General features: G+C 37.0%; 1 protein-coding gene across 1 annotated transcript in view; it reads left to right on the forward strand.

The window, feature by feature from the left end:
* Window positions 1-18102, forward strand: part of LOC117305590 (adenylate cyclase type 10-like) — a 29462-nt gene that overhangs the window by 6259 nt on the left and 5101 nt on the right. The window contains exons 10-26 of the mRNA XM_033790469.1: window positions 139-289; window positions 2361-2392; window positions 2826-2944; window positions 3554-3630; window positions 3940-4123; window positions 4725-4768; window positions 6558-6720; window positions 7303-7495; window positions 7871-8241; window positions 8901-9073; window positions 10050-10180; window positions 10503-10692; window positions 10787-10838; window positions 12107-12254; window positions 13042-13122; window positions 13807-13854; window positions 14094-14332. Of these exons, the coding sequence (XP_033646360.1) occupies window positions 139-289; window positions 2361-2392; window positions 2826-2944; window positions 3554-3630; window positions 3940-4123; window positions 4725-4768; window positions 6558-6720; window positions 7303-7495; window positions 7871-8241; window positions 8901-9073; window positions 10050-10180; window positions 10503-10692; window positions 10787-10838; window positions 12107-12254; window positions 13042-13122; window positions 13807-13854; window positions 14094-14332 (2396 nt within the window). The remainder of the gene's footprint in view (window positions 1-138; window positions 290-2360; window positions 2393-2825; window positions 2945-3553; window positions 3631-3939; window positions 4124-4724; window positions 4769-6557; window positions 6721-7302; window positions 7496-7870; window positions 8242-8900; window positions 9074-10049; window positions 10181-10502; window positions 10693-10786; window positions 10839-12106; window positions 12255-13041; window positions 13123-13806; window positions 13855-14093; window positions 14333-18102) is intronic.

Below are 18102 nucleotides of genomic sequence, written 5' to 3' on the forward strand. Positions count from 1 at the left end.
ACTGCACTGGCCTTGGCCCTGAATTCCAGTGTTTTGAGTCACAAATTTGTGGATAACTTAAGGAACAAAAGCAAACTCTTCTCTCATTCCAAGTAAAGCTCAGTTCCAAGCACTTTCTTGTTGTATTTTGTTTATAAGGTGGATGATAACCAGCCTATGGAGTATTTGTGTGAGATGAGAGATGCAACTGTAGTGTTCATTAATCTTTCCTTGGATCATGGGCATGACCATAGTCGCTGCATACAAGGACTGTATGATGGTGTCTCTGCTGCTGTGCTGCAGTTTCAAGGTAAGATCAGGATTTTAATCCAACTTAAACTATTTCTGTGGTGCCACATTGGTGACAATGTGCAATATTTTGATGATTCTACACTCAGTTGTAGACTTGTTACAAACTAAAGCGAATTGTTCAACTGAAAAACATTTTTACAGAAAAGAAAATAACATAATATACATCAAAGCACAGTTGTAAACCATGCTATCTTTCAATTTACAAAAACAGTTTCCCCGTTAAAAAATCAAGTGTTTTAAAGTCACCTGGAATTAGATTTTTTTTTTTTTTACTTTAGAGTATAAATTATGTGTATGAACAATAAAATAATTTTTTTGAGTAATTGTTTGTAACGATATATGTGACCCGCTACCTGAAAATGAGTCAGATGTTGACAACTTCAAGAATTGAGTTGTATGACTGGCTGGAAAGAACACACCAGCAGCAGTAATTTGGTATAGTCTAAGCTTTGGGGTGTGTCGCCTTGCTGAGTTACTCCCGTTTGAAATTAGCCAATACATAATTTTTTCTGAAAAACGAATTACAAGTAAAGTGATGTTTTAAACTACCATTGCGCGCGAAAGGATACAAATTAGAAATAAGTATGATCACAAAGTTGTTGTATTCATAGCTTTATAGCCTAAAGGTAAGTGTTCTCAAGGTTAACCATGTAAATAAAGATTTTTTTTTTTTTTTTTTTTTTCCCGATAAATTGTACTTAACTTGATAATGCATTGGGCGACATCTGACTCATTTTCATGTAGCGGTCACATATATATTTAAAAAATAGATAAAGTTGTTTGGGGGTGACTCCGCCTGTCCCTTTTGTGACGTCAATCGAGGCAGACTTCTCGATCGAACATCGTGCACACGTACATGCAAGTACATGCAAGTCCTAGTTATGAATTTGTGCGTTTCGAAAAAAGGTTTATTTCTTGCATTTTTCTGGCAATGTCGCAACCACGTGCATTGCTGCTGGATGCAGCAAAAAAAACTAAAGATGGGTTCAGTTTGCAAAGTGGTCATGCTTCTAGAATCCGGAATGCACCACACATTTTGACATGAGAAAAGTTCTTTTCTAAAACATGACGCCATGCCAACAATTTTTCCAGCTGGTGGGGAAGTTGAAGAAGGTACCTGAAAGTCGTGACGAACCTAAAGGAGCATTTGCCTAACGTGAACAAAATTGGGTATTGTTTCAACTTTAAGGGCATGTTTTTAGCTTGCGCCAAGCGTCACTATCTTGTGTTGGCACTGCATGCGATTAACCGTGCTGGGTAATCCGAGTGGACCGTCCACACAGCAGCACTACAGTGCGTGCAGTCTGCTCCATGACCATAGTTCTGTTCGTAGGGATCATACCGATAAGGTATCCAGATGTAGTGGACGGGGCCATACTACTCATTTTCTCTTCAAATATCGCGCCTTGATTGACGTCACGAACAGCACCCACTCAGGTCGGGCGTACTTTTAAATTTGTAAATAAAATGGAAACTAATTTTTTAGAACATTAGTTAACTGTTTATTCATATTCCACTCATCAAAACACATATTTTAGTAACAAAAGCTTTGTTTTGACAAAATACCACTTCCAGGTGACTTTAACAAACAAATCGTAAAAGTCATGAAAGCATTCTAATGTTGCAAGCACTGTAAATGTAAATTTTGCGAAATTAAGTAATAAAAGTGACAAAACTATCCAGGAATTTATGCATTCATGTCTATTCCCATAAGTTTAATTTAAGAAAAAGAATAAGTTTGGGATTTTTTCTTTACATGAAAAAACTGCACTAGACTGTAAACAGTACTTTTGGAGTTTTGCCAATGCACATGATATGTGTGAACTGATTTAAATTGTTGTGCTTATTATCCAGAGTTAACCATTAGCATAACAAATTTCCCTCACAAAAGTGACCTTAAAGAAAGGAAAACTTCCTTGCCCTTGATGAAAATATGATGTTCTTCTCCCCTAAACACTCTTCCAAGCTCAAAGTTTCCTCATTCAATTAGTCCTCAAAGTTTCCTCATTCTTAGTCCCTTTTCCTCTTTTAGATGCTTTAACATAAGAAACTTTGTTTTTCCTTTTCAGGAGTCATCAATAAGATCTTTGAGTTTGATAAGGTGAGTTGGTTGAGTTTGGAGGGAATTGTACTGTACATTCAATTATTTCAATCTTTTAAGCTTATTGCTTTATAATGTTCCATTGAGGAACTGGGGGCAACTACTTCCTTGACCCTGGTCATTGCCTTGGTGTCCCTTGATATGTTCCAGTAGAAATTGAACTTTCACTCACAGATGCCCATTACGAAAGGAAAACTTCCTCTGAAGGAAGTATCATGATGTTCCTGTTAGAAACACATGGCTTATATGAAGCATCAAGAACAAAGACTTTGGGGTATTTATACAACTAATTCTAAATGGTAACCATTTTGTGCACTGAATCTTCTATTTTCAATACAACTTTATTTCATAATATTGTTTTTAACAGAAGTTCACATTATACTTGCAAATTTTTTAGAAATGAGATTAAATTAAAAAACTTTGACAATGACAGGGTACTAGTTTCCTGGTGCTGTTTGGTCTGCCTGGATTCAAGCATGAGGATGAAGTTAGCCATGCCTTGCAATGCTCCAGTCAGATAATGACAACATTGAATGATATGATTGAGGTCAGGTAAGGTAACTTAGTTATTGTGTCACAGTGTCTTGAAGGGTTTGACATTTCTTCATGAAATCCAAGTTCAATCAACTGCAACTTGGGCAAAACATCGCAAGTTCAATCAACTGCAACTTGGGCAAAACATCATGGCTATGCTTACCATAAGCATAATCGGCACAGAATTTATAGTCGTGTATACTCCACTTTACTGGTCATTCTTCACTTACACAGCTAGTGCAGAAATTCAGCACAGCATGCACAGGAAGCGGAGATCGGTGATCATAAGCGCAGAATTCAGTGGTAAGCAGAGCCATGAAATTGGGCCCTGGTCTGCTGACAGCATGCCTTGCCTTGGTTATCTCCAAGAAGGCCTTGAACATATTTTATAAATAATGTGCACTGCCCCCTGGTCTCCTTTTCCCATAGGTTGGTGCATAAAGGGCATGCCCGCTCCACATCATTAATGAGAAAACTTCATATCAAATTTATGTAAAAAAAATTATGCACAAATCATTCATACAACTATTTGAAAGGTTTATTTTGTTGCTGTTGTTTTGCTGTCCCCCTTCAATATGTCTCATCATATTGCACACATTGATTGAAAGTATTTCTGATTTCATCTAGGCAAATATCAGTGGGTGTAACAACAGGCAAGGTATTCTGTGGGGTTGTAGGTCATCCAGAACGACATGAGTATACAGGTAAGTACCTATGTTGGGTTTTTGTTAAATACAGTTAAATACCAGACCATGAACATAATTGAAAATGAAATGAAAAATATAATGTAATTGAAATTTACTGCTAAACAGCTTTATGAAATTGTAAAAAAAAAAACAATTAAATACAAGTTTCCACTTTCGTTAACAGTGTGAAACGTAATTATTATGTAAACTATTATCTTTCAGAACAAAATGTGAATTTAAGTTATTATTGTCAAGATTATAACCCCAAATTGAATGAAATTGACTTGATGATTACTATTTGTTGTATTTGCTGTATTTGTTTCTCAGTGATTGGTCCTAAAGTGAACATGGCAGCTCGTTTAATGATGAATTATCCAGGCAAGTTATCTTGTGATGAGGAGACCCACCATCGCTCATCTATTGACACCTCTCACTTCCATGATCTACCGGAGATCAAACTCAAAGGCATGGACAGCCCTGGACCTATTTCAGAGTACATTGATTCATCTATGTAAGTACAAGGTTTCTCGGAATCCTAGAATGTTTGATCATTAAATGAAAATAACACTTTAGGGCCCTGAGTGTAAGGCCCATATGAAAAGTAATAACAGTAACAACATTAATACAAAAAATTGAAAAAACATAAATGCTAATTTTCATTTTCTTTAAAGGCAGTGGACACTATTGGTAATTACTCAAAATAATTATCAGCAAAAAACCTCACTTGGTAATGAGTAATGGGGTGAGGTTGATAGTATAAAACATCCCTCTGAAGTGACATAGTTTTTGAGAAAGAAGTAATTTTCCACGAATTTGATTTCGAGACCTCAACTTTAGAATTTGAGGTCTCGAAATCAAGCATCTGAAAGCACACAACTTCGTTTGACAAGGGTATTTTTTTCTTTCATCATGTTCATAGTTATCTCGCAACTCCGACGACCAATCGAGCTCAAATTTTCACAGCTTTGTTATTTTATGCTTATGTTGAGATACACCAAGTGAGAAGACTGGTCTTTGACATTTACCAATAGTGTCCATTGTCTTTAAGTTCTTTTTTGGTTTTGTTTCCATGTTGTCATAAGTTGTGCTATTTCTGTGTACTTCTTCTACAGGGGAAAAGACCCTTCCATTCCAGAGGCCAAGCATCCACTTCTGGGTAAGAATTTGACATTACTTTTGACGTTTCATGGGGCATGGGTGGTTTGTAAACTGAGGGGTGGGTATAAGGGGAGATTCTTTGCGGCAGGAGGGCTTTGTAGAGGTGCTGGTCACCTGGGCCCAATTTCATAGAGCTGCTTAACGGTCGATTTTGTGCTTAACGGGTGCACCTAGCAAGTTTTTCATTTCATAGCCTTGCTTAAAGCAAGGTTTTTTGCTTAAAACGGCGAGGCAAGCAAGCAAAAAGGGTCCTTAAAGCCCCATTGCTTAAGCACCCTGTTTAAGCGCCGGGCCCAGTTTCAAAGAGCTGCATCCCGTAACGGTCGATTTTGTGCTTAACGGGCGCACCTAGCAAATTTTTCATTTCATACTCGTGCTTAAGCAAGGTTTTTTGCTTACATAGGTAAGCAAACAAAAAGGGTCCTTAAAGCCTCTATTTTGCTTAAGCACCCTATTCACACAGCGCATAGTGCAACACTCATTGCAAACAATGTTATTGTGCCGGCACAGCGGTGATTGTACGTGCGTTTGTATGGTAGGTGTAGCGAATAAACGAGTGTCTAAAATGCTTCAGAATCTTGTTTACTTTCAAGTTAGTGTGTAAACCTTTCGATGGGCACTTTGAACCATTACAAATAATACATATCAGACACAGAAGGTGATGAATTTTTTTTTTCGCCACTCGAGTGCACTCCGCATTTATTTCGCCCGCCATTTTGTCAGCACCTTCTTCTTTTTCGCTTAAGCAAACGATCTAAAATGTTGCGCGCGCAGTTTGTTTACGTGCTTAAGCTAGCAACCGCTAGTGAAATAGGTTTACGCTCAAGCAATTTTTGTTGCTATGTTAAGCCAACATATTTGCTTACCGTTAAGCAGCCCTAGGCCATGCACACAGTGCAAAATACACAGCCTTCTTCTGTTTTGCTTAAGCAAACGATCTAAAATCTCCGCGCGCAGATTGTTTACGTGCTTAAGCTCGTGTACATTTAGCATGGAATCCGAATGGTTTTAAGCAATTATTTTTGCTACGTTAAGCGAAAAAAATTGCTTACCGTTAAGCAGCTCTATGAAATTGGGCCCTGTTCCTCCTTGCCACTCACTGGCTTGATATTCTAATCAATTTTTCAAGCGTAATACAACTAAAACTAAAACTTTAAAGAATGAGATGATTTAAAGATACCTGCCACTTTACATCTAAGTTTGCTCAAATATTCATTTATCTTCCCAGCATACACTTGGACCTAGCTTTAAACTATAATCAAGTAACAGTATTGTTCTATAAACGTAAAGGGAAGGTAAACATTTGTTAATTACAGGCATAATTGGTTTTGTATTGTGCTCATGTTGAACAAATAACAGCTTTCATGACCTGAAATTTGAATTTCTCAAACTGTGTATTCCTATATGGGATTATTCTTCCTGCGTGGACATTATTCGCTCCTGATTTTGGACGACATCTCAAAAATGCAACTTTTGAAACTAAATTTTCAATTGTTAGTTTTACTGTGTACATCTACATTTATATATTAGGATTAAGACAATCAAACAGTCCCAAAAACCAAAGGTGTACGTTGTCTATAACTTCAACAACTATGATGTTGTCAAGTTCCACTCTTCCAGTAACTTATATACTGACTAAGTTTCATCACCTGAAATGATAGATAACAAGTACTTTATAAACTATAACATTATTATTATTATTTTTTATTTCTTTAAAGGTTGCAAATACTGACCTTCACTTAATACAGGAAGTTAGTAATATGAATTTTGATTTAAACCAACCCTAGGCTATATCAGTGAGTTTCAAGAGGCCCTTAATACACTGGAGAAGGTATGCTTCTCAGGTGATCATAGCCATCCATTGTTTCTGGTCGTTGAAGGGGAGCCAGGGGTAGGAAAGACTCGATTCCTGAGAGCAGTCATTGATGCAGCTACAAACAATTCCATGAGGTAAGTTTTACTCTTTCAAAGAAAATGGAAATTGAAACTGATCTGTGGTTCCTGTGAATGATTCACACAAGTGTGAAATTTTTCAAACGGCATGAATTATTTAGTATTTTATATTTCTGGTAATTAAACGAAGGATGCCCATACGTGGACCAAAACACTGGGGTTAATAATAATAATAATAAAATAGACATTTATATAGCGCTCTTACACGAGGTACCACAGCGCTTTACAAGAAACTATACAATAAGCAAATAAATAAAGGCACTGATAATGGAAAACAGTCAAAGCAATCAGTCATTGAACAGGAACTGCAGCTTAATTTCCCATCCAAAGGACAAATTAATTATGGTAAAATATCTTGCTTAGGGCCACAATTTCCACGGCCAGGACTCAAACCAATACTTTGAGTATTACGCACAATTTTTTATATGCTTGAAATGTTTTGTGTCACTTTTGCATCACATTTGCAAAATACTGACGTAATCCCAAAATGTCTTCCCAAATGAATCAGTCTTTAATAGTGCAATAACCATGACCTAAAATCCCCAAACTTACAAATAGATCTTTACCCACTCTGTTTAGAATCATCTGTAGCCGTCCAACAGTAAGCAGTGTGAACAACCCATACAACACGGCATGTTTACTGGTGACAGAGCTGCTTGAGTTAAGCAATGTATTCAGCCCACATGAACGAGAACAGCTTCTAGAGGATCGTTTTGAAGGGACAGAGATCCTCAATAGTTTGAGTCTGCTTAATAATCTCTTGGGAATCCAGGTGGGTTGATTTACAGTTATTTTATTGTATAGACCCATTCCCTATTCATGGCTATTCTGTTTGTATTCAGTGATTGAAAATGTACACATAATTGACTCCCAAAATGGAGGGAAGGATTCAATACCTTGTGAACATGAAATCACTTGGTGGGACGCCCTAACAGAGAGGTAAAACTGATGTTTCGAATTTGATTGTTGCATCATCATTTTACCTCTAGAATGGCTGGTAAATGACATCAAGACAATTGTCTTAACAATGAGACAACAATGTTTCCCCTTCCAAGGTTTGGTTTGAATGAAAGATTCACAGAGTTGTCACAGCAAATTGCAAATAATCTGCTGCCACATTTAAGTTTCTCTGTATGTTTTCTTGTAGCTTGCTGTTCACGAAGCACTATCCAATCTCTCCCCTGCTGGTCGGACTAAAGCCCTCCAACGACTCCTTGGTCGTATTATCCAAGGAACTCAGTTGGACACCTTCAATGGCACCTTGGTAGTAATTGATGATGCTCAGTACATTGATCGCGACTCTTGGTCCTACCTTCGTTACTTTTCTGGTTACTCCAGTCTCTTTGTCATTGGTATGGGAGTTTTCCGTACTAATGAGGAAATTCCTGAAGGGGTTGAGAAGATCTTGAACAGCCCTCTCTGTGTCCATGTCAAGCTGGACGGTCTGGATTCAATCAATATGGAACCACTTTTGTGCCAACTGCTAGAAGTGTATGATGTGCCAAGGGAACTTACAAAGTAAGTTTTTATAATAAGGCTTTCATCTTCTGTTTTTGTTTTATTTGCCAACTTGTAAGTTGTTTTGCTTGAGACGAAATCTATGTTTTACATTTTTTTTCAAATTTTTATAAATTTAAAAGAGCAAATGTTTGAAAATTTCATTTTTGGAATTAAAGATCAATTTAGAAGTGAAGATTTTGAGAGAGTGTTCACTAATTTATGCTATCTGATAAAGCATAGCACAACTTATCATCCTATTGCAATGCATAGATGGAAACAATACATCTACTGTAATTGATGCTGCTAAAATATTTGCCTGTTTGTAAAGGTTTTGTGAACTAAGGTTGTGTAAAGAAAATGAAAGTTGTTTTAAGAATTGCTCTGTATAATTTTATTATAGGAATTTTAAGGACTATTTTTTGAAGTTTGTATAAATAAGGTGATGTTTGCAGTAGCACTATATGAACATCTGTTTTTAATTATTAGTCTTTTCCTGAAAATGATCAGAGCATACTGAGCAATTGTCAACCACCAGTTCTTTTTAGGACCAACACTACTCAAAAGAGATTTTCACATGGTGCTACTGCATGCTAATCTCACATAAATCACATTAATGACAATACAGAACTTTAATATTGCTAAGCTGATTGGTTACCTGTGTGTGGAATCTTGTACAGCTTGCTAGGTTCTAACTTGACAGGCAAGATTAATCCTTCTTGGGTGAAGCAATGTGTAGCCAATCTCCTGCATCATCAGCAGTTAGAGATCAATACACAGGGCATGCTGCATTCATGTTCTATCAGTAAGGGAGTACGTCTTCTTGAGCTTGATATACCACCATCACTCAGGGGTAAGTAAGCAGTTTTCTGAATGTTGAGTTAGAGTTATACAAATATTACACCAAAAGTTGTGATCATTATGCGATTCTACTCAAACATTTTGTCTAAGCAACGTGTCTGGTCCTGCTTGTTCCCATCTGATAAATGCTACAGGAAATTGTTTGTAAATTGATATTTAAGTGTGATTGAAACAGGAGTTTCCTTAATGTGCCGCATTGATGTACATATATTGTATGATTGCTTTCATATTTGTGCCTAGGTTGTATGATTGCTTTCATGTTTGTCCATATATAGGTTGTTTGATTGCTTTCATGTTTGTCCATAAAGGTTGTATGATTGCTTTCATGTTTGTCCATGTAGGTTGTATGATCGGCTTTCATATATTTGTCCATATTGATCACTTGCACGCGCGTAACACGCGGCGACTGATGCCACGCTCACCATGTTGGTGGTCAATAGGCTTACGTGTAAACGCCGCGTCACCTAAAAATGCGCACTTCACTGAATAACACGTTGACGTCACCACCAAAATGGCGCATCCAAGATTATTCTGATGATGACGTCGTCAGGTGAAATGGGTCAATAGGTTGTATGATTGATTTCATGTCTGTCCCTATAGGTTGTATGATTGCTTTCATATTTGTGCCTAGGTTGTTTGATTGCTTTCATGTTTGTCCATATCATAGGTTGTTTGATTGCTTTAATGTTTGTCCATATTATAGGTTGTTTGATTGCTTTAATGTTTGTCCATTTAGGTTGTATGATTGCTTTCATGTTTGTCCAATAGGTTGTATGATTGATTTCATGTTTGTCCATAGGTTGTATGATTGCTTTCATGATTGTGCATTGGTTGTTTGATTGCTTTCGTGTTCGTCTATAGGCCTATAGGTTGTATGATTGCTTTCATGTTTGTCCATATAGGTTGTATAATTGCTTTCATGATTGTCCAGATAGGTTGTATGATTGCTTTCATGTTTTTCCATATAGGTTGTATGATTGCTTTCATTGATCGCCTGCCTGTTGCTGAGAGAACATCTGTCAAGATAGCGTCTATAATAGGAGCATCTTTCGATAACGCTGTCATCAGTCATCTTATGCCTGGTGCTCCAGCAAACAAGGTAGTCAATGATTCAGTTCCTGTACTTATTCTGTCTCACAACCACATTTTCTGACCTTATTTAAACAAGTCTTAATTTAGCCAAGTGAACTAAAGTAGATTTTCTTTTGTATTTAGAAAAGGTTGTATTGCTTTGTTTGTTTTACCTTAATGCTGTTTTGAATAGGCAATAAAAGCGATGAACATTAAGCAGACTTTAGAATTAGCCTGGAGATACAGTCACAGTGGCAGAACAATAAGTTGATAACTGTGTAGCTTTAAAGCGTAAAAATAACAGAGTTGTGTCTTGTAAGACATTGTTTCATGTACTTATATCCTTGAAGGTTCTGGAAAGTATTGGTGGTTTAGTGTCTGCTGGAGTCTTCATTTATGAGAATGGACAACTACGATTCCAATCCTCTACACTGCAAGAAACAGCCTATGCTCTCCTTGTTGAGAAACAACGACGCAAGCTTCATGAGAGATATGCTGTATATCTGGAGCACCGCTATCTCGGATTCATCAAGAAAAAGAGTATGTTCTAAAATCTGACCTGTAACATTGTATTATTTTCTCAACAAAAAGTTCTGTGTTTCACTCATCAGTTGTTGGTGTTAATTTGTTTCAGAAAAGAGTAGGTTCAGCTTGATCAAGAAAAAAAGCAAAATGGTGCAACAGAGGTGAGATACTTTAAAAGAATGACGGAGCATTTTATTATTAAGGTCCCATGGCCCAATTTCATAAAGCAAAAAAAACTTGCTAAGCATGAAAACTATTGCTTAAAACAGAAACTGATTTCCAGCTAAAATTCCATAAAGTTTACATTACATTGTTTACAACTGGTGGCCCACTCATTTGTCAAGCAGATCAGGCCTTGCTTTTAAGCTTTTCGTTGTTGCCAACTGGGCTTACAAATTCTGGGTTAAACTTGCCTCTGGGAAGTTTAAGTAACCCTGATTTTAAACATATATTGTCATAAATGTATCTATCTGACAAGTAGCAATCACAACCAGTATAATAGACACAAAAATAAATAAACACATTTCAAAATGTATTATTCACACCTGAATAAAAGAAATATGAGCCTTTTAAACAAGTAGGTTGCACAATTTTTACTAGCCCACAGGGCAAGTTGAGAAGTGGTGTTTACTAGCCCAAAGCAGTTTTTACTAGACAATATTCGGGCTAGTGTTAAGGGTGAGCCTTGCAGTATTTTATGCTCAATAGCTTTGTTAACTTAGGAACCAGGTGGCTTTCTATCGAACAAGCCTGTAAGCAAGTGCAGCATTGCTACATTTAATTGACCATTCATAAATACCTCGGACAGTTTTGCTATTCCTATTGGTGGAGAGCACGTCACATGGGTGTGTATAAACCTTTGTTTATGACCGGTAAAAAGTGTTGAAACATGGGCGTGACACGCCTGCTTGCACCTGTGCTTATAAGGCAGTTTCTTCATTCCTATTGGTCGAGAGCAAAGGCCGGGACAGTTGTGCCACATCACGCGATACGCGCGACGCCCAAAGCATTCCCTTATAAGGAGTTGTTTACCCGAGGGCGGTGGAGGGCCTTACCATTTCATAGCTGGAGGGGTGTTGTGTTGAAAGAAATCATTGAACAATTATAATTTTTGCATTTATTTTACTTTTTGACCAAAAGTGTTGGTGTTTTTTTGACCGAAAAGATTTTTATATATGGGAATCAAAGTTTGTTGAGTCGGTTTTCAACTAGTGGTTTAAACCCCCCGAGGCCTGACTCTTGATAATTTACCTCGACTTCGTCTCGGTAAAAATTATCAAGAACCAGGCCTCGTTGGGATTAAACCACTACTTGAAAACCGATTCACCACACATTGATTCCCTTATTGAGACTTGGTACATTCAGCACTAACTTTACATTGGTCCTATTGAATTTCCCATTATTTAATATAAATGTTTTCTATGTGAAGGAAACCTGCTGGTTCAGGGGAAGTTAGTCTACAGGTTGTGTATCCCCAACTTATTACCCACTGGCGTAAGGCAGGAAACCAGACTAAGACTGTAGAGTATCTCATCCATGCTACAGAGTCTGCAGTGGCCTTGGGTAATACCATGCAGGTATGGAATCGAATTGTCTTAATAATAGTTTCGGGTCAAAGTATTCTTTGGTCAACATCAAGTTGAGTTCAAACAAAAATCAAATTAATTATGCTTTTGGGGTAACGATTGTATCTATTGACCCAATTAATCTGACGTCATCACTTACAATAAATCTTGGTTGAACCAGTTTGGTAGTGAGATTCCTCAAATGATACTGTGCAGTGAACATTTATTGTCATGTACATGTGGTTGAATGGGTACCATATCTTAACGTGCAGTTTGACTCCCAAAGTGGAAGACCCTTGGCATTTTAAGATGGCAAGAAGTCACTCAAGTTCACGTATTGATTGTTTTTTTGTTATGAAAATAATTTAAATTGCTTTCCATTATTAATGGTAGGTGTTGTGAAGCGGTTGGGGTCATGTCTCTTTTTGTGTTTGAATAATAAGTAGTAACTAATTTTTTTTTTTTTAAATATAGCATCACTGCCATGTGACTGTTTGCATAAACGCTACTCGCAATCAATATATTCACATAAGCAGAATCAGCTCAAGACACAACTTCATTCCTTGAACCACACATTGATTAAATTATTACCTAAAGCTTTTTACTTCTACTTATATCCTGGTTTGAAACTTTTTTTTCTTTTGAGGATATTCCTCGGTATTTTTGTTCCCTCTACAAATGAGTACAAGTTCTTATCTTTTTCCAAACTGACTTACTATCTTGATTTTATTGATGCATCACAAAGCTCTAGGTTTCTTAGTAATAGATTTGTATTAATGTCTAATGTGGATATTTGCAGGCAGTATCATTCATCTACCAAGCCAAAGGCCTAGTACCAACCCAAGACCAGATTGCTCATCTGGATGACTTGTCTGTAAAGGTAACACACTCTCAAAGTATATGCTTTCTCATGAGAGTCGCCAGCTTGAAAGTTTCAGCTAAATACAGTGTCTACTTGCTGAGAAAACAGAAGCGAAAAAAAATGTCACGATGTCTTCACAAGAATGTTGAATCCAACCACATTTAGCGATGTGACACTGTGGATGCCAACTGCACCCTCGGTGGCAGCATTCCCGAATGGACACTATTCTGAGAGTCACTTCTATGGTTCAAAGCTTATTTGGGGAAAATTATCCAACCATATTACTATAGAGGAGATCCTTACTCCAAATGGTTTATATTTTCAACAGATGAGTGCTTCTCACCAAGTGGTCATTGATTTTTAGATTTACCAATCTATGACCCTACCTTTCATTGCAGAACAGTTGTAAGGGCATTGCCGCAATATTGTGTTCGAGCGACTACTAATAGATTTTTCTTGACCATAGGCCATCTGCAATCAGTTGATATTACTTTACCATAACAAAAATATAAAATGGATGTTTCAATTGTACAGATTTTTGTAGATAATTTGAGATGTTGTTTTTAGCTAGAGAAATAAGTTGGAGCTTGCAACTAAAACAACATCTCAAACATTTTCAAAGAGAAACTAAAGAGGAAAGAACCCTATAACTGTGTTTAAATCTTTTCGCTAAAGATATTTTTCACGTATTCTACTTTTTAGGCCACAACCAATCTGTTTCTGACCAGAGTGCGACGCAAGAAGATTTCAGTAAGTATTTATATTAAACTGTGATCATTCATATTAAGATAAAGCAATTCGTTCAAGATCATGTCAGTTACAATATAAGCTTGTCTTGATTTTTTCAGGATTTATGAATTGTAAAGTACCAGGTGATTGCAAAGCAGTTGTTGTGTTGCAAATTATATAAACAATTTAGATAAACCAAGGTCTATTTATAATGGTTAATCTTGTTGTTTTAATCGCAATCCTTATTTTGCCAAATGTAGGTCAACAAACAGCGTTGGCAAGCAGCGGCCAGTAAAGCTCTTAAGGCTTCACGGGCTGCTAAGGCCAAGGAAGGGGGTACTCAAGGGGGATCTAAGACTGATCTTTACCACCGAAAACCTTTGGTGTCTAGATTACCCCATAAACAGATGGATGACGAAACACACTCTCAAGTTGCACACTCTAAGACAGTAGCAAGGGGGAATTGGCGAAATTGGGGGAAGATCGTGGGCATTTCATTGTTTGTCTGTTTGTGTGTTCTGATGCTGTGCTTCAAACTGTTTGTCTAAGGCAACAATCCTGGAACTACCTCAGTAAATATTTATTATGTGTAATTTTCATCGTTAATGATTAAAAGTTCTGACTCAATTATATTACCATGAAGACAACTAACACAACTTAATTTTGTCTTAATTACAACTCAACAGTTATTTATTACTTAAACTTTTATCATCATTAAGATGTTTTCACTAAAGTTCAGATAGAAATTTTTTCTCCTTAAAACTACACAAAGACATTGAATTTCGCACTTTTAAAGCGATGATGATTTATCAAGATATATTGAATATTGACCATAACTAACCAGTTACTCATGACTATATTGCCTCACTTTTGTTCATGAAATGTTTGCCAGAAATTGTCAAAATGAAGTTTGCATTGTTCTTCATTGATGAGCAATAACGATTGGTGAACAAATTAACATACATCAAAATCTGTAGAATGGTTCCATAGAAATGAATCCATCGTGTCAGTATACAGGGCATCAATGAGAAAAACTAAGACAATTGCGTTTGGCTCTAATTAATACAACCAATGAATTTTGCTTGAAATAAAGATATTATTGAATAAATATCTTTAACCCAATAAATGATTTTAATTAAATAACTATCTTTATGGGGAAACCCTTGGGAATAAAGAATTTCAGTTAAAAGTGCATTTTCTGATAAGACCCACATTTACTTCACCCTATGATGGAAAGTTTCCAAGTTTGACCTAATTAAAGAAAATGTTGTAAAAAAGCATATGATATAAATCAAGAGGGTGAAACTGAGTTTTCCGCCTAGGCAGCTCTATGGTATTAATCTGAAAACACTTTGTTTTACAATGTCAATAATTTGGTTTGTTACATTTCATTAATGAGGATGGCATCACTGACACTTTTTGATATCATCGTTTACACTTTTTGAGAGATAACAGTTAGTAGGACCTAATTTTTGTCTAGCCTGTTAGGCCTACATAGTACTTGTTTTTAATCTTGTTTAAAAAATGCTTATGTAAATGCAACCTCGACAATTTCAGCCTTTAAAGGCACTGGACACTATATTGATAATTACTATAAAAAAAGATTATCATACAAATGACATATGGAGAGCTGTTGATGTATAAAACACTTGTGAGAACAGCTCCTTCTGAAGTATAACCTAGTTTTTGAGAAAGAGGTCATTTCTTTGCATGCGCATCTGCAACAACACAGATTTGTGCTTGGGTTGCTTTTTCTTTCATTATTTTCTTGCAACTAAATTTACAAATTTTTGAGTTCAAGTAATGAGTTTGTGATTACAGCATGCGTTAGAATCATAGTCAATTATTATAGCTCTATGGTTAGAATACAACTAGGCCTACTGGTCTTTGACCATTACCGAAGGTGTCCTCCCAATAGACCCTTCCCATGAAATGTGTAGATTGCACATAGCGCGTGTGCACTAACGTTTTGGTTGGCAAAATGAGGGAACATCGCGCTGTTTTGTACACGGCTAATGGGTGCGTGACGCAGACGCGATTGCGCGTCTGCTTAGTGCACAACTCTATGGCGTTTGCCAACCAACAGGGTCTGTACGCATGCGTGAATGTAATTAGCATATTTCATGGGAAGGGTCCATTAAGGCAATTTACATAATATTTCATGGGAAGGGTCTTTTACACACGGTCAAGGGAAGCCTAGGTGGGGGATAAGACAAGGAAATGACTGCCAATTTTCCGACAAGCAAAACTATCCATATAATCCCACAACTTTTTCATTCGATATGAAATAATATAATTTACCTCAATGAGAGATATCCCTTTTTGTATACAAAATGAGTGAAAAGGTGGTGGCGCCTACGAAAAGTTATCCCAAATGGCTTTTGTACCCACATTTCATTTGCAATCAAAATTTAAAAGGTCACATAATATAATTATGTTGTGTAAAAACTTTAGACTTTCACAAAATCGTTCGTTCGATCGATTAAAATGTTTAAAACGACTATGGATGGGGACTACTTTTCGTACACACGGGAACGTACACTGCTCCGTTGAGTAAGCAAGATGTAAAAAAAATGGTCGTACCACTATTTTTTATGGGGGTGAACGGCTGATATCTCCCAGTCACAAAAAGAAGTCTTATGTACGATACATAAACAACTACTACTAATTTGGTAGGATTTGTTTGCGAAATAATCATTTTGGTACTCAAAGAATCATAATCTAGAGTAAACAGCATTAACACCCCATGCAAGAAAATGCTATGGTCGGTACCTTGCTGAATCGTTTTAAAAACATTGTCACCATTGCACGCATGTGCCGTCGATGCCGTGCGTGCGCGCGCAGCCTTTCCGAAAATGGCGACCGTTTCTTGTACATTTTGACACAATTTCTGCTGGAGTTAGGACTTTTTCTCTTAAAAAAATCCCAAGTTATATCATCTGCACACGCAACAAAGAAAACTTGCATAGCTCAGTCAACATAAGTAGCTCTTTATTTTCAAATGTCGATATTTTTTCTAAAAAAAACTGTGCTTTTGTGCTTTTTCACTCGTTTGGTCCAAGGTCAGCGGGTCCGAGACATAGATATAGAATAGAATATTTCAATTCTATATCTATGGTCCGAGAGTTAAGGCCGGTTCATACTCGCTGCGACTGCGTGCACGCACCGGACAATTCGAATGTCGGATTCAACGTTCATACTTTGTCAAAATTTAAAATAGATACGCATTAACTTTTGCGTTCGCGCGTGGAAACGAACGCGTCAATTTGTGTTCATATACATTCGTCCGGTGCACGGATTTTTCATTAAATAAAATCCCTTCCCAGGCCTGGGGCCGATTTCACAAAGCAATAAAACTCATCGTGCGCAAGACAAATTTTCAGTTTCACCATAGTGATTTGTATTGTGAAATCACGTTTTAATAAGCAACTAGGATTGATTTGCAGTTGCGATCAATCTTTTTTGGAGCAGGCCAATTTTTGAACGACAGAAAACTTTATTCTCAGCATGATTAAGCCTAATGAAAATACACCGGTCACCGGTGCAGCTTGCACAATCTCGCGGTAAACGGGAATCAAAGTTGGGGTTCGAAAACATATGAGGGTCGATAACTGATGACGCTACGATATACTATTACTACTCGATCCAACATAGGCGTACCTCATTTTATTCCTTACATTTGTGGAATTACTATGACACATAGGCCTAACAGGGCTTACTAAATGATGACTTTGTCCAGATGTGATGATTTGAAAAACTGTTTTAAAAAAAACGTGTACAAAAAGTACATTTAACGTGACTCGTTCATGGGCGCCCCCATCTTTTAATGATTCTCCGCCTGTTGATCGTGAGCGCCCGGCAAATTTTGCAAGTCATGAATATCCATAAGGTGACGTCATTATCGCTAGACTTATCTGCATGCGTGTACAGTAAAAACTGAATATGAATAAGATGACGTGGCGCTGCGCTGTAGCTGGAAACTACCACCGTGCAACGTCACCTCATACATATTCATATTTACTTTGTACACGCACGCAAATTGATAAATCAGCGTAGCCATACCATGTCACGTGACGTTACCTCTTGGATATTCATGACTTACAAGATTTGCCCGGTGCCCTGACTTCTCACGACCAACAAGAGCAGAATCATTAAAAGATGGTGGCGTTTCACAGTATTCATTTTCTCTTGCTCAAAACTCATGTTCCGGTAACTGAATATGTATGAAGTATAGTAAAACAAATATATCATGGTTTATTTCAGGTGACT

Source organism: Asterias rubens, assembly GCF_902459465.1.
Source record: "Asterias rubens chromosome 8 unlocalized genomic scaffold, eAstRub1.3 super_scaffold_89, whole genome shotgun sequence".
Taxonomy (NCBI): Eukaryota; Metazoa; Echinodermata; class Asteroidea; order Forcipulatida; family Asteriidae; genus Asterias; species Asterias rubens.